At 38.4% G+C, this 17,224-nt stretch overlaps 1 protein-coding gene across 1 annotated transcript; it reads right to left on the bottom strand.

Moving 5' to 3' along the window:
• Positions 1 to 7,707: 7,707 nt before the first annotated feature.
• SLC19A3 (solute carrier family 19 member 3) lies at positions 7,708 to 15,636 on the bottom strand (the record flags this gene model as incomplete). The annotated part of the gene is made up of 5 exons (XM_079710663.1): positions 7,708 to 7,866; positions 8,905 to 9,046; positions 10,672 to 10,864; positions 12,422 to 13,235; positions 15,487 to 15,636. 5 exons carry the CDS (start codon positions 15,634 to 15,636, stop codon positions 7,708 to 7,710), a joined length of 1,458 nt encoding a protein of 485 aa, XP_079566789.1.
• Positions 15,637 to 17,224: the final 1,588 nt, after the last annotated feature.

The following is a 17,224-nucleotide window of genomic DNA, read 5'->3' as shown; positions in this document are numbered from 1 at the left end:
AGTGCAGGAGGGTTCCCTTTTCACCACATTCTTTCCAGAATTTATTATTTCTAGCTTTTTTGATAATGGCCATTCTGACTGGCATGAGGTGATACCTCATTGTAGTTTTGATTTGCATTTCTCTAATAATTGGTGATGTTGAGCATCTTTTCATGTTCCTCTTGGTCATCTGTATGTCTTCCTTGGTGAAATGTCTATTTAGGTCTTCTGCCCATTTATTAACTGGATTGTTTATTTTTTTGATATTGAGCTCCATGAGATGTTTGTATAATTTGGAGATTAATCCTTTGTCTGTTGTTTCATTTGCAAATATTTTCTCCCATTCTGAGGGTGGTCTTTTGGTCTTGTTTATGGTTTCCTTTGCTGTGCAAAAGCTTTTAAGTTTAATTAAGTCCCATTTGTTTATTTTTGTTTTTATTTCTGTTACTCTAGAAGGTGGGTCAAAAAAGATCTTGCTGTGGTTTATGTCAAAGAGTGTTTTTCCTATGTTTTCCTCTAAACGTTTTATAGTGTCTGGTCTTACATTTAAGTCTTAATCCACTTGGAGTTTATTTTTGTGTATGGTGTTAGGGAGTGTTCTAATTTCATACTTTTACATGTAGCTGTCCAGTTTTCCCAGCACCACTTATTGAAGAAGCTGTCTTTTCTCCATTGTATGTTCTTGCCTCCTTTGTTATAAATTAAGTGCCCATATGTGCATGAGTTTATCTCTCGGCAATCTCTCCTGTACCATTGGTCTATATTTCTGTTTTTGTGCCAGTACCGTACTGTCTTTATTACAGTAGCTTTGTGGTATAGTTCGAAGTCAGGGTGTGTGATTACCCCAACTCCATTTTTCTTTCTCAAGATTGCTTTGGCTATTCGGGATCTTTTGTGTTTCCATACAAATTGTAAGATTTTTTATTCTAATTCTGTGAAGAATGCCTTTGGTAGTTTGATAGGGATTGCACTGAATCTGTAGATTGCTTTGGGTACTATAGTCATTTTCACAATGTTGATTCTTCCAATCCAGGAGCATGGTATATTTCTCCATCTGTTTATGTCATCTCTGATTTCTTTCATCAGTGTTTTATACTTTTCTGAGTACAAGTCTTTCACATCCTTAGGCAGGTTTATTCCTAGGTATCTTATTCTTTTTGTTGCAGTGGTAAATGGGAGTGTTTCCTTAATTTCTCTTTCTGATTTTTTGTTGTTGGTGTATAGGAATGCCAGAGATTTCTGTGCATTAATTTTGTATCCTGCAACCTTACCAAATTCATTGATTAGTTCTAGTAGCTTTCTGGTGGTATCTTTAGGATTTTCTATGTATAGTATCATTTCATTGGCAAACAGTGACAGTTTTACTTCTCTTTCAATTTGTATTCCTTTATTTCTTTTTCTTCTCTGATTGCTGTGGGCTAGGACTTCCAAAACTATGTTGAATAAGAGTGGTGAGAGTGGACATCCTTGTCTTGTTCCTGATCTTAGTGGAAATGCTTTCAGTTTTTCACCATTGAGTATGATGCTTGCTGTGGGTTTGTCATATATGGCCTTTATTATGTTGAGGTAGGTTCCCTCTATGCCCATTTTCTGGAGAGTTTTTGTCACAAATAGGTGTTGAATTTTGTCAAGAGCTTTTTCTGCATCTACTGACATGATCATATGTTTTTTTCCCCTTAATTTGTTAATGTGGTGTATCACTTTGATTGCTTTACATAAATTGAAGAATCCTTGCATCCCTGGGATAAATCCCACTTGATCATGGTGTATGATCCTTTCAAAGTGTCGTTGGATTCTGTTTGCTAGTATCTTGTTCAGGATTTTTGCATCTAGTTTCATCAGTGATATTGGTCTATAATTTTCTTTTTTTGTGATACCTTTTTCTGGCTTTGGTATCAGGGTGATGGGGGCTTTGTAGAATGAATTTGGGAGTTTTTCTCCCTCTGCAATTTTTTGAAAGAGTTTGAGAAGGATCGGTGTTAGCTCTTCTCTAAATGTTTGATAGAATTTGCCTGTGAAGCCATCTGGTCATGGGCTTTTGTTTGTTGGAAGAGTTTTAACTATGGTTTCAATTTCATTACTTGTGAAAGATTTGTTTATATTTTCTAATTCTTCCTGGTTCAGTCTTGGAAAATTGTTCCTTTCCAAGAATTTGTCCATTTCTTCGCGCTTGTACATTTTCCTGGCATATAGTTTGTAGTAGTCTCTTATAATCCTTTGTATTTCTGCAGTGTCAGCTGTGATTTCTCCTTTTTCATTTCTAATTTTATTGATTTGTGTCCTCTCCCTTTTTTTCTTGATGAGTCTGGCTAAGGGTTTATCAATTTTTTTTTATTTTCTCCAAGAACCAGCTTTTAGTTTTATTGATCTTTGCTAGTGTTTTCTTCATTTCTATTTCATTTATTTCTGATCTGATCTTTATGATTTCTTTCCTTCTACTGACTTTGGATTTTCTTTGTTCTTCTTTCTCTAGTGGTTTTAAGTGTAGGGTTAGAGTGTTTACTTGAGATTTTTCTTGTTTCTTGAGGTGAGATTGACTTGCTATAAACTTCCCTCTTAGAACTGCTTTTGTTGCATCTCATAGGCTTTGGTTCATCATGTTTTCGTTGTCATTTGTTTCTATGTATTTTTTTAATTTCTTCTTCGATTTCTTTAGTGATCTCTTGGTTATTTAGTAGTGCACTGTTTAGCCTCCATGTATTTGTGTTTTTTACAATTTTTTTTCCTGTAATTGATTTCCAATCTCATAGTGTTGTGGTCAGAAAAGACCCTTGATACAATTTCAATTTTCTTAAATTTCTGAGGCTTGATTTGTGACCCAAGATGTGATCAATCCTGGAGAATGTTCCATGTGCACTTGAGAAGAAAGTGTATTCTGCCATTTTTGGGTAGAATGTTCTATAAATGTCAATTAGATCTATCCTGTCTATTGTGTCATTTAAAGCTTGTGTTTCCTTATTTATTTTCTATTTGGATTATCTGTCCATTGGTGTAAGTGGGGTGTTAAAGTCCCCTTCTATTATTGTGTTACTGTCGATTTCTCCCTTCATGGTTGTTTGCATTTGCCTTATGTATTGAGGTGCTCCTATGTTGGGTGCATAAACATTTATAATTGTTATATCTTCTTCTTGGATTGATCCTTTGATCATTATGTAGTGTCCCTCCTTGGATTTTTCAGAGTCTCCACTGAAAAATCAGCTGATAACCTTATGGGGATTCCTTTGTATGTTACTTTTTGTTTTTCCCTTGCTGCTTTTAATATTTTTTTCTTTGAATTTAATTTTTGTTAGTTTGATTAATATGTGTCTTGGTGTGTTTTTCTTAGGGTTTATCCTGTATGGGACTCTCTCTGCTTCCTGGACTTGGGTGACTATTTCCTTTCTCATATTAGGGAAGTTTTCAACTATAATCTCTTCAGATATTTTCTCAGACCCTTTCTTTTTCTCTTCTTCTTCTGGGACCCCTATAATTCAAATGTTGGTGTGTTTAGTGTTGTCCCAGAGGTCTCTGAGATTGTCTTCAATTCTTTTCATTCTTTTATCTTTATTCTGCTCCTTGGCAGTTATTTCCACCATTTTGTCTTCCAGCTCACGTATTCATTCTTCTGCCTCGGTTATTCTGTTACTGATTCCTTCTAGTGTATTTTTCATTTCAGTTATTGTGATGTTCATCTCTGTTTGTTCTTTAGTTCTTCTAGATCTTTGTTAAACATTTCTTGTATTTTCTCAATCTGTGCTTCCATTCTATTTCTGAGATTCTGGATCATGTTTACTATCATTACTCTGAATTCTTTTTTAGGAAGATTGCCTATTTACTCTTCATTTATTTGGTCTTGTAGGTTTTTACCTTGCTTCTTCATCTGTTACATATTTTTTTGCTGTCTCTTTTTCTTTTTTTATGAGTAGGATTATGTTCCTGTTTTAATGGTTGTTTGGCCTGAGGCTTCCAACACTGGAGTTTGTAGGCTACTGGGTAGAGCTGGGTCTTGGTGCTGAGATGAGGACCTCTGTGAGACCTTACTCTGATGAATATTCCCTGGGGTCTGAGGTTCTCTATTAGTCCAATGGTACGGACTTGGAGCTCCCACTGCAGGATCTTCTGCCTGACCCCGGGCTTGTGAACCAAGATCTCGCAAGCCGTGTTGGGTGGCAAAAAAAAAAAAAAAAAAAGAAAGAATAACAAAATAAAAAATAAAATTAGACTATGAAACTAACAGATATGTTAGAAAGAATGTAAAAATAAAAATATACATGAATCAACAACCGGAAGGTACATCAGTACCACAATAGTCAAAAAGAGGAGGGAAGAGAAAAGAAAAATGGTGGGGGGAAGGCCTTGGCTGTGGAGGGCAGGGACTAAGCAAGGGTGAGGTTTGGGTGGTGGGTGGGGCCAATGCTCAGGACCCACAGGGCTGGAAAAGGCCCTGCAGGCTGTGGGGGTTGGGGCTTAAGCTCAAGGAACAGAAGGGGCCCAGGTGTGCCCCCCCAGGGGGCCTCACCTGGGAGCCCAGCAGGCTTCCTGGGCTTGAGAGGGCAGGGCAAATGCCCTCCTCTCCTCTCCTGCTCCTCTGGTCTGGGGTCTCAGAGGGTCCCTCCCACCTGCCTCTCCTGATCTCCCCGGCCTCCCTCTTATGACCCCAGGACCCATGTGACCTGGAAGGGGCTTTGGATTGCAGGGGGCTGGGCTGGGAGCTCAGCAGACTCCCCGGGCCTGAGTGGAAGGGTCAATTGTCCTCTGCTCCTTTCCCACTCGTACCGAAGGGCCCTTCCCACCTGCCTCTCCTGATCTCCCCGGCCTCCCTCTTATGACCCCAGGACCCATGTGACCTGGAAGGGGCTTTGGATTGCAGGGGACTGGCCTGGGAGCTCAGCAGACTCCCCGGGCCTGAGTGGGAGGGGCAATTGTCCTCTGCTCCTTTCCCACTCGTACCGAAGGGCCCTTCCCACCTGCCTCTCCTGTTCTCCCCTTGGCCTCCCTCCTATGCCCCCAGGACCCACGTGGCCTGGATGGGGCTTTGGAGTGGGGGGAACCAGCTTGGGAGCTCAGCAGGCTCCCCAGCCTGAATGGGCCAGGCGATCACCCTCCCCTCCTCTCCTGCTCTTCCTGGAGAGTCCCTGGCCACTCTGCTGCTCCTGATGCTCCCGGGGACGCAGGGGCGACCAATCCTGGCTGGCCTCCACTTCTTCCCCTCCGGTGGCCCGCGTATGTCCTACCAGTTCAGGCTGGGATTTGCCTCCCGGCTCCGTTGGGTGCATGAGTCCCCCCTACCTGCGGCCGGCAGCTTTTTTATTTCTTCTTTCTTTAGTTGTGGGGAGATGCTAATTCCATGTCTTCCCACATTGGCATCTTGAATCCATCTTCTTCACTGTAGTTTTTGTACACATTTCTCTTATGAGCAGTTTTTCACATGTCTGAGCCCTTTCTCTGAATTCCCCACTCACATCTTTTGCCCATCTTCCCATCAGGGTTTTGACCTTTTTTCTTATCAATTTGTATTGATTCTATATAAATTAGGGAAAGTAGCTTTGATGAGTTGCAGTATTTCTTCCAGATTATCACTTGTCTTTTGGCTTTGCTTATATTGCTTTTTCTTCCATGCATATGTTTAGTTTTATGCTGTCAATTCACTTTTTTATGACTTCTAGGTTTTCTGTTACTTTAGACAGTTTTGAAGTTATAATTTTTGCATGTTTCCTCCTGGTACTTTTGTAGTTTCATTTTTCACATATTGATACACATCCCACACTGATGGCTATTCTAGCACTCTTGGGTCCAACTTAATTTTTCCTTTGAAAAAAATTGTTCCAATCTTATTAAATATTCCATCTTTTCCTTCTTGTATGAAATGTTACCTTTATCATAGTCTAAAATCCCATATGAATTAGGGACTATTTCAGAACTTCCTACTCTGTTGCATTGGACTGTCTCTTCATGCTGATTATGTTACTGTAATTAAGCATTTAGAGTAGGATTTTATTCTCTGCAAATAATTTAATCTCATTTTTCCACTTAAAAAATATTTTCCTCGTTCTTCTTTGTTAATTTCCAAATAAAGTTAGAATCACCTTTACTAGTTAAAAAAGTATTTTTTTTCTCTGGGATAGGATTTAACATATAAATTTATTTAAGAAGCCTGATGTCTTTATATATTTTTTTCTTCCTAACCAAGAACAAGGTAGGCTTTTCCATATGTTTAGGTGTTATTTCATAATCTCCAAAAGTGTTTTCAGGCACATTTATATATGTCTTACACATTTATTAAATGAGTAAATAGATTAAATGCAATCTTAGGTATTTTACTTTTATTCTACTATAAATGTGGTCTTTTACTCCCATATATCTTCTAAATGGTTGTTGTATAATGAAAGCTTTTGATTTCTATTTACTTACTTTCTATATTACTAACTCAGTTTTTAGTTGAGACTCTTGGGTGCATACTTTTAGCCTCTGGAATTGTGATGGTTTTGCCTCTTCCTTTCTAACTTTTGATTTTTTTTTTCTTGTCTAACTGTGTTGGCTAATATCTTCAGGACAATAACCAAGAAGGATAACAGTGGTCATTCTTTTCTTGCTTTTGATGTAATTAGTTATTAGTTTTCTCCATTGTATTGGCTTTTGGACTGAATTTTAATTTTTTTTCCAGAGATTGAATTTTGAGATTTGGAGAAAAGTCTATTTGAAACACAAATCTTGAATCAGCATTCATTATTCCCAGTGGCAGACTGTTCAATAAGATTTTTGTTGAAGTTTCAAATGACAGATAAACTCAGACAATTTTCAGCACAATTCACCAAAAAATCAGAAAAACTCTTTACTATTTTTACACAAATTTATTTTATTTAGCACAATCTCTGTCATCTAAAAACTAGGTGTTTTCCCCCATCAGTGTTTCCTTATTTATGAATATTTCTAGAAATCCCTGAAAATTTCTACTTAAGTTTTTCTGTTTTAGGCAGACATCACACTGACATGACATTAAAACACTTGTCTGGGGTCATGATAGAAGAAAGCTCATTGCCTCTCCTGGGGCCACTGGGAATTGGCATGAATGTCATTCTGTGGCCACACAGGAGTGTCTGGAGTTATTCCTGAGGTAGAGTTTCAACAACAAAGCTCAGTAGAGCACAAAGTGAGGAGTAATGATTAAAAAATTAAGTGGTGATATTATCAAATAATAGCTTGTGAATAATACTGTGTTATCAGGAGAGAAAAGGATTCCTTAGAAATGGGACCAAACCCTATAATTCTCTCAAGGAACTGTAAGTTTTAAAGAAATATACTTAATGGAAGAAGAAGGACAGTGGCTCATGTGAGAAAAAAACTCCATTGTGTTGCCTGTTTTGGGTAAAATAAAACAAATATCAGTTAGTATTTCTGCTCACAAATGAGGAATATCAAACTCTAGAATGGTTGGAGTTTTCTCATGGTTTGTTTCCATGCCACTTGCATGTCCTTGCAAACAATCAAAACCAGAATTTTCCAGTCATTGTTATTCACTGGGGTTCCCCAACATAGGCTGTTTAATTGAGTTGGTATACCTGAACAGCTGCATCCAGTTCAGCTGGGTACATAGATATCTGGTCCAAAGCTGAACTTTCCTGGCTCTGAAAAGATTCATTGGAATCCAGACTTCTGAAGTGTGTCAATTTATGGCACTCTGTGACTTTGTGACCAGCAGAGTCCTTGCTCAGAGGCTGTAGTGGTTGACAGAGGTTAGAGCCTTGTTCATTAGTTGTTCTTTGGTTCTTCTGGGTGTGACCCATATGGATTCTGACTTGTAGCAGAGCTCTGCACTGTCTTTCGGCATTTGGCTGAGTAGATAATGAATATGCTTCGCATCAGGAAAATGCCAGCAATGACTGCAAAATAACTCCCATAAACTAAAAACTAGAGAAAAACAGAGTTAATTAGACACACATGAAATATGACTATCTATGTTATTGATAATACATAGTGATGCTGTTGATTTACTTGGATTATGAGGTAACCGAGAATCAGGATCTTAATATGGTTCTTTTAGATTTGCACAATACTCTCTTTTCCCCTCTTAGAAGAACCAGGCATGAAAGGGTAAGCAATGCAGTAACTAAGAGTGTGGGCTCTGGAGTCAGGGTTGCTTGGATTCAAATTCTAGCACATGCCACCAATAGTGAAAAAAGCACTAAATCCCACTGATCTACATGTCTATGTTTGGAGGATAGTGCAATGCTATATATAATGTCTCCAGGAATGAAGTTTTGACACGGAGGTTACTTTTTTACCTGCCTTATCCCCTTTTTTTCAGATCCACATGTAAAATGTGAAATTGGACACATTTTAAGTCTCTCAGTACTCTGAGAGACTTAAAAGAGAAGTGAACTCTGCAGCTATGTACCCCTCCCCAGTTGCATCTTAGTATATTGTGGTACTGGACCACGGAGGAAAGAGGAGACATAAGGGGGACATGAAGGCAAGAGTGTTACCTGATGGGGTTTTAGGGACCAAAGGCAAATGCTAACCTATAGTGATTACTGCTCAAAACCTACTTGGTTTTACAGTTGATAGTTAAAGGCATGGTTAATTTTACTTTATTTTATTTTTTAAGTTGTTTTTTTTTTTTGATGTGGACCATTTTTAAAGTCTTTTTTTGAATTTGTTACAATATTGCTTCATTCTTTGTTTTGGTTTTTTGGCTGCGAGGCATGTGGGTTCTTATCTCCCTGACCAGGGATCAAACCTGCACCCCGTGCATTGGAAGGTGACGTCTTAACCACTGGACTGCCATGAAAGTCCTAAGGCATGGTTTATTTTAAAATTTGCCTAGCCAAGAAATTCAAGAAATTAAATACTGCCAGTGGTAAGGTTGAAAAAACCCTTTGAGATGACCAAGTTATTCTACATCCCCCCCAACTGCGTGAATAGGAAAATGGAAGTACTGCAGCTTACCTGAATGCTGATTGGCAGCCCCAATCCTCCCTGATCTACTACGATCACGGTTATAATGGTCTGAATCACCAGGGCAATGAAGGTGTTGATTCCAAACACCAGGGCATAGCGTTCCACACTCAGATTAACTGCGATCTGAAACCTGTCATTCAAAATAGAATAAGATTTTTAACGAGAACATACATGGGATTCTTATCTTTAAAAGAAAATGAAGAGAAAGCAGTGTCTTGTTAACAGCACTTTTGGTCTAAATCTCCTCCAGTATAGACAAACAGGCAGAACAAGGAAAAAATATATACTTAAAGGCTGAATTAAAATATACTTAAATGAAATATGGCAAAATTCCTCCTATCCAATTTAATGGTTCCAGAAATTAAACCTAAATGTTCTTCCTTTGAGATGACCCATATTAAACTGAGGCCAGAATTGGAATTGGAATTGGAATTGGAATCATCTTCCACTTCTGATTTAAATCTCATAAGAAACTTTTTAAAAATAATTATATAGATTTGAAATCTTATTACAAAGCACTTTTGAAAGACTGGCAGATATATATTATTTATAGGTCTTCCTTGGAATGCAGGTAAAAGGCTTTGGGTTCTGAATATTCTTAAAGTGAAAAGAAAAAATGTCATCCTACCTTAACAATATACTCGCCTTAAAAAAAACTCAAGACACATGAGTTTGATACATTAAACAGATAACCTTTGGTGAAAAAAATGAACTTGCCTCAAGTTTCATCTCTTTCCTTTGTTTCATGATCTTTTCTCAGGGTCCACATTTCCGTGTTTTGTCAATTACTTATCAAGCATTTTTCACAGACTAAAACTCAAAACTTTATAAAGCTTTTGGCTCTACTTCTTTCTTGTGATTTGAAATTCAAATGTTTCTTATCTCTTTTGGTTAATACCAAAGCATATATCCTATAGTCAGCTTTCTCTGCACTTATATATAGAACCAAAAATTTTTTAAATTTATTTATTTATTTTTAGTTTTGGCTGCATTGGGTCTTCGTTGCTGCGTGCAGGCTTTCTCTAGTTGCAGCAAGTGGGGGCTCCTCTTGTTGTGGAGCACAGGCTCTAGGTGCGCGGGCTTTAGTTGTGGCACGTGGGCTCAGTAGCTGTGGCTTGTGGGCTGCAGAGCGCAGGCTCCCATAGCTGTGGCGCCCAGGCCCAGCCGCTCAGTAGCATGTGGGATCTTCCCGGACCAGGGCTTGAACCCGTGTCCCCTGCATTGGCAGGCGGATTCTTAACCACTGTGCCACCAGGGAAGTCCCAAACCAAATGTTTTTAATCATTAAAAAAATGATCTCTGGATTCATAGTTTCTTGTAGTCTTTGCATCTACTTTTTTCAGTATCCATCTTGCTGAAAATATTTTGTTTCATACAAAAGTATATGCCTGGAATTACTCAAGCAACCAAGTGAAATCAGAGGTGTAATCTAAACTTAATCATTCAAAATCAAATTGCTTTACACCGTGCAAATTGGCAAACTGTTTGAAATAAAAATCACAACCTGACAATGTATCATTGCCTTTGGTTTATGAACTTACAGAACTTGTTTTCCTTGCTGATTAATATTAGCAACATTTGGTGAGCAATTAAATGAAAAATGGCTAAATTGTGCCTAATTTAATATGAAGTAGTCAACATTTAATATTGTAATTGATTAAAATCCTTCCAAAGTTCTCAAAAGAATTACAGGAATACAGAAAAGAGAATATGGTTTAGTTTTAGGAGTGGGAAGAAATGCTTAGTAATACTTACACTGCTATGGTGATAAGAAGCATATAGCCAGTCTTGAATAACAAATAGCCAGCATAGCATGCCCATATGTTGGTCGTGTAATGCATAAGAAATAGAGAGCCTGCATTGACAACCGAGAAGATGGCCAGAGCCAACTCTCCCAGAAGATCCCAGTTGACTTTCACATAACCCACTGCAAAGGCAGCCAGGGCCCCTAAAGGAGAAACATTAAGGAAGATCCAACGTATTGACTTTGCTCATGGGAAACATCAACATGCTCTCTTAAGAACTCAAGTCTCAGGTAATTCTGAAAGATAAACATACTGCTTTCCCAATTCATGAAAATAGTGTGATCTACCTAAATGGGGATTTATCCATTTCTCAAGCATGTTTTCCTTTGGCTACTCTCTTTAATTTCTATTTTTTCAGTCATTTAGTTGTCACACTTTTAATTAGCATCAACTACATGCCAAGCACTGTTCTATGCAGAGGAACTAGAAAGGTTCCTAACCACCCACAGAGTTGGGAGAAATGATACATAAACTCAGTCACTTAATACAACATGCTCAGGGCAGGGAAAGATAAAGGTGAAACAACTGCTCTGGCAGTACACCTAGCTTGTTCATATTTGCCTTTCTTTATTGTTTTTCTCAGTGATAGGTAACAGATACATTGCATCAGGTAGTAAGTTTTAGTCTTTATTACTAATCTTTCTTAATCTTACTTCTAATCTCCATCTTAATGTCTTCAAGATCTGGCTTAATTTACTTGAGGTTTTGGGTGAACAATTTACAGAGTTTAAGAGATTGAATAATTGACAGTAATTAGGGTTAGCAATTATAGTTCTCTTTAACAAAGTGAGAGATATTTATGTTTCAAATTACTGAGATTTGATTAACTTTTCCACATGTGATCTAGGCAAGAACCACACTGCAAAAGAAATAAAGTTACTTTTCTTCCCATAATTTGGAATGTAGGAGAGATAATTTCAGTGAACTAACTCTAATACAGTCTTGGTTTCCAGGAGTTAAACTGAAATCTCCTAAAAGGAAGACAATAATAAAACAGACACCACATTAGGTCTCTGAAAATTTATGTAAAAGAGGGTGTGGAAATCTCCTACTTCCTAGAAAAATACCTTCAAAGTCTTAGTTGAATTTAAGTTTCTATTAGCCAGGATATAAATATTTATTGAAGAGGGAACTTCAAAGGCAGATTTTCCTCTGATATTAGAATCCTGACTCACATAACATCTTCCACTTCTGATTTAAATCTCATAAGAAAGCTAATTTTGAAAATTTGTGGTGTAGAGCCTGCAATTGCTTAAAGATGGGCACTAGCTAAATCAAATTCTTTATTAACATAAACACTTCCAGTGATAATTTGGAAGTCTTAATAGTTCAGTTCATTTTCTAAAATAATAAAAACACCTTGTTTATATACAAGATGCCTGTGTTCTCTTTGATATTAAAAACAATCCTGAAAGAACAGGGGGCATTATTAACACTTTTCTTGATGATGAAATGGAATCTTAGGAATCTGGCTAGAATGTAATCACTTGGTGCTGAATTCTGAGCCCTTGAGTTACCAGTAACTGCAACACATTAAATAGAAATGTCATGTCCCTCTTTTTGTCCCACTGCCCTCTATTCCTGGAAAAGATTTATATGCCTTCTGAACAGACCTAATTTACCACCATGGAGAATTTAGCCACTGGAGAAATGAACTTAGTGGGGGGTAGCCCATCAAAGGAAGATCAAAGTTTACTTACCTCCAAAGGTTGCAATAGCTTCTACTGCTCCATTATATATTACGGAACTCTGGCCTGGTGCCTTGTAATCCCACAGGACTTGAACATAGTTCAAAACCTGGTTAAAACCTGCTGTGGAAAAAGCCCACCATAGGGACCAGTAAAAAAGATGTTTTGAGGAGTAACACTCCTTCAAATCTTGTAACCACTGCACAAAAACTCTCAAAGCTACATTTTCTGGCTTTGGGCTGCTCCACTGGCCATCATATGGGTTCCCTGAAACAGTGAATACTTCTTGTCCACCTGGTTCGTGATCTTTTTGAGGTTCCTCTAAGACAGCATCCTTTCCTGGTGGCTTTGGAGGAGCTTCTTTGCTGGGTTTTGCATGAAAAAACATGCTCTTCTTAGGCATTGGTAGGAAAAGTGAGAAAAGGAAGGCCATGGAAACAGAGGCCAAGGATATGACATTGAGGTAAAAGTACGATAGGCTGGCCAGGGATACCAAGAGTTGGGCCAGCACTGAGGCCGCCGTGTAGGCCACCAGCGTGACACTCCTGCAGTAGCCACTCACTTTCTGATAGTGCTCTGGGCTGACCATGCTGTAAATGTAGGCATAGTAGGCCACCTCGGTGGCAGTGACCATCCCATAGAAGAACTCTACAACCTGCATGGTCTTCACTCCTTGGCCAAACAAGAGCAGCAGCCAGGTAATGATGAAGCTAATCCCTTGTAGGATGATGACTGGCTTGTAGCGGACATAATCGGTGAGGATAAACACCGGGAACAGCAGCACCAGATATGAGTATGTCCACACGGGGAAGATCTCATTTGTGATCTGCAGAGTTGAAAAATGGATCCTGTGACCATGAAGCACCAGGAAGCGAGGAGGGTTACCTTTCTCAGATTTGTGTGTTACTAAGGTACATGTCGCTTGCCCGATACAAAACTCTGCATCCAATCAAATAGGGTATTCTTCATATTATGAGAAAGCACAATAGAAAACTGATTTTCAAGGAAACCAGTAGGAAAGGAGAGCTCCCCCCTACCCCCCCACAAAAAACCCACTTCATATACTTACATGCGTCTTAGTAGAAGAATATATTGGCTTAATGTGCAATCTGAACTATATTAAATTTATAATAGTATGTACACTAGAGTCCAGGCATACCTCATTTTATTGTGTTTTGCTTTATTGTGCTTTGCAGATGCCGTGTTTTGTTTTGTTTTGTTTTTTACAGATTAAAGGTCTGTGGCAACCTGCACTGAGCAAGTCTATTGACACCATTTTTCCAATAGCATTTGCTCACTTCATGTCTTTGTCACATTTTGGTAATTCTTGCAATATTTCAAGCTTCTTCATTATTATTATATTTGTTATGGTGATCTATGATCAGTAATCTTTGATGTTACTATTGTAACTGTTTTGGCGTTTTTTTAGCAATAAAGTATTTTTCAATTAAGGTATATACTTTTTTTAGACATAATGCTATTGCACACTTAATAGACTATAGTAGAGTGAAAACATAACTATTTTATGTACTGGGAAATTAAAAAAATTTGTGTGATTGCTTTATTGTAATGTTCACTTTATTGCAGCGGTCTGGAACCAAACCTGCAATATCCCTGAGGTGTGCCTGTAAACTAGTTAAAAATTGTTCAACAGACACTTGTGGGTTTTTCAGGCTATTAAAAAATACTATTCTCTTCTTGTTCAGAGATAACAACACTAGATAAAGCAGCTACAGTGTTAGAATAATCCAGCAACCTTTACCTTTATGTGATTCATCATTATGACAAAAATCTCAGCCCTTGCAAGTCTGGATGAACACCCACATGAAGACAGCACAGAGTAAATCATCTTGCAGAATTATGGTGTGGGAACAAGCAATGCATTTCTCTCCTTCTTGGCCAAATTTGCTGGGCTCCCAACCCCGTTTCCCTCCAATTCTACAGATTTGTCTCTGCTTACTCAATTCTGGCCTCAGTTTAATATGGGTCATCTCATGGATTTAGTCAGAAATGCACGGCACCTCAAGGTTCATTCACAGAAAGGACTGAAGAAGTTGTTGATCTTTGGGGCATGATGGGTACAGGTGCAGGTCAGCTGCATTAGAGTTTGTTCTGTGCCCCCCTGCTTTCTCCAGCAACCTCAGTGGGTTCCTGTTTCAATCAGGGGAAAGTTCAGTGATTTGAAAGGCTAATGTAACTGGGCTGCACCTTTGAGGTCCAGCTGGTCCATAGTGGTCAAGGAAGCAGACCCCTGGGGCTCACTGGTTGATTCTGGATGTCTATCTGTTGTTTGCTTTGTCTTAATAGTGACATGCTTCCATCTGGGAAAATTTGAAGCAGAGTTGCCCCCAAGTGATTTTACACTACAGCAGAATAAGCTTGCCCTTCCGTCCATACCACCTTATCAACAAATAAAGCAGCATCAGTGAGCCTTTCAGGTGAAGCTACACACTCTACAGTGTTTTCTTAGCTATGGCTGGAGACTATAAAACCAGCCCAGGGTAATTCTCCGACTGGGTCAGTGCACTTTCTTGTTGCACTTGTCATAAAAAAAAAAAAAAGAGGTGGATCCTTTGAGTAAGAGAATTGGGACTTCTGGGGAAGATAAAGTTGGGAGATAAAGCTGTTAATGTCTCACCTGCTGATAAATAGTTTTTCAAAGCAGAGTTAGTGTCCTAAAGAAATGCTACAATTTTTAAACAGATTCTGCTTATACCCCAGCAGGCTAAAAGTTTATTAGGACTAGATCCTGTGCCTGGCATTGACTTTATTTTAGGATTAGTATAATAGAATCAATGAAGACTTGACATGTTCCCACGCATTAAGCCTAATGTTAGAAGTCTACAAAGGTGAAAATATTTATTACACATGCAATGTGTTTTGTTTTCCCATTTTTGCAAGTGTGAGGAGGAAAGAGTAGTTTGAACAGTTCTATAAAAAACACATACTATGAAGATGGGATTCATTGAGGTCAGTGTGTTAATCTTATTTCCAGTTGAATGAAAACCTCACTCTAGGTCCTTGTTTGAGTCCTGTAAGATTAAACCACATCAAGGTATGTATGTATATTAACTCACCTCTTCACTGGTCAGGTTTTTATCTGGCCCAGATAAATACAGCATAAGGAAGGGTTCTGAGGGTCTCATCATGGAGAAAAATCCAAACAGGCAGAGGATCACAGTGGGATAAATCCAGGAATGGCTCACTGAAGTTTGGAAACAACTCATGGCTGATCAAATGGAAACAAAACAAAAATTAACTGATGTTTATTCTTTCTGGCATCCTGGATGTCATGAAAATCTCATTTCTAAATGTTTAATGAAAGGACAAAGTTTCATCCATCTGAAGCTGACCTGAAAAGGTGAGTGATGAATAACTGCTTTCAAATATTCCTTAGGAGAATCAGTCATCCCTCCTTTGCCAACAAACTTCTTACTCATTATTGCTGGGGGAAGAGTCCCACTTCTTTAGTGCTCTCCATCATAAACATGGTAATAAGTAGCTACTAATAATTGGTAAACGATGGGCCAGTGGATGTTTAAAAGTAAGTAAAACATTGGCTAGTGAATTACTGGTGTACAGGCACACCTCAGAGTTACTGCCGGTTTGGTTCCAGACCACTGCAACAAAGCAAATATTACAATAAAGCAAATAGCACACATTTTTTGGTTTCCTACTGCATATGAAAATTATGTTTACACTGTACTGTAGTTTATTAAGTGTGAAACAGCATCATGTCTAACAAAGCTATGTGCGTACCTTCATTAAAAAATACTTTATTGCTAAAAAACGCTAACCGTCAATTGAGCCTTCAGTGACTTGTAACCTTTTTGCAGTGTTAACATCCGAGGTCACTAGTCACAGGTCACCATGACAAACATAATAAAAATGAAAAAGTTTGAAACATTGTGAGAATTACTGAAATGTGACACAGAGACACGAAGTGAGCAAATGCTGTTGAAAAAGTGGTGTTGATAGATTTGCTCCAGGCAGAGTTGCCAAAAATCTTCAATTTGTAAAAACTGTGGTATCTGTGAAGGGCAATAAAGTCAAGTGCAATAAAACGAGGTCTGTCTGGACATGACCTTCTAGGAGGTCAAAACCAAGAGAACAGAGACTGAGTTGGTCAAGGCTTCTTCTGTCTGCACACTTTATTTTGCATGGAAACTTCTGACTCAGAAATCTTAATACAGTGAATGTATTTATTTACAACTTTTCCCTCCATCAGATTCTCCCTTGCTTAGTATTGCGCTTGACACATAATAGACCTCCAAGTTATTTTTGTTAGGGGTCTATGATCTGAGAATTTATAATTCTTCAGTTAAAAAATTAAACTGGATAAAGCTCTGACTTGCCATCTTTTCCATATTTCCCCCCTTTTCCATCCTGGTGCTAACTCTGGGCTGGGAATAGAAGGTGTCACGTCTTAGACTGTTATTCTGCTTTCTTTTTGACTGGGCCCATCTCATCTCTAAGTCTGAAGTTTCACACCACTCAGTGGGGCAGGTAGCTCATTAACAGCTCATACTCAGTTCATACTTTTTTCCTAACCTGGAAATAAAATTGCTTGAACTTCAAATTTCAGACAAAAACTCCAGTAGAGGATCTCATTTATCACTGCACAGATAAACAAGAACAACAAAGCCCTTATTTTATGGTGGCCACGTTTGAAAACATCTTGCTTTTTCATGTGGATTACAATGTGCAACGGGAAAACTCACTCTTATGCCTTCATAGTTTGGATCAAGCTTTACTTTGTAAAGGGGACACATTTTTTGGTGGTCTTGGGCATGTTTAAGTTCTCTGAGATAAGTC

Source organism: Hyperoodon ampullatus, assembly GCF_949752795.1.
Source record: "Hyperoodon ampullatus genome assembly, chromosome: 8".
In the NCBI taxonomy this organism is placed as follows: Eukaryota; Metazoa; Chordata; class Mammalia; order Artiodactyla; family Ziphiidae; genus Hyperoodon; species Hyperoodon ampullatus.
This window is presented reverse-complemented; position numbering and strand designations above follow the sequence as displayed.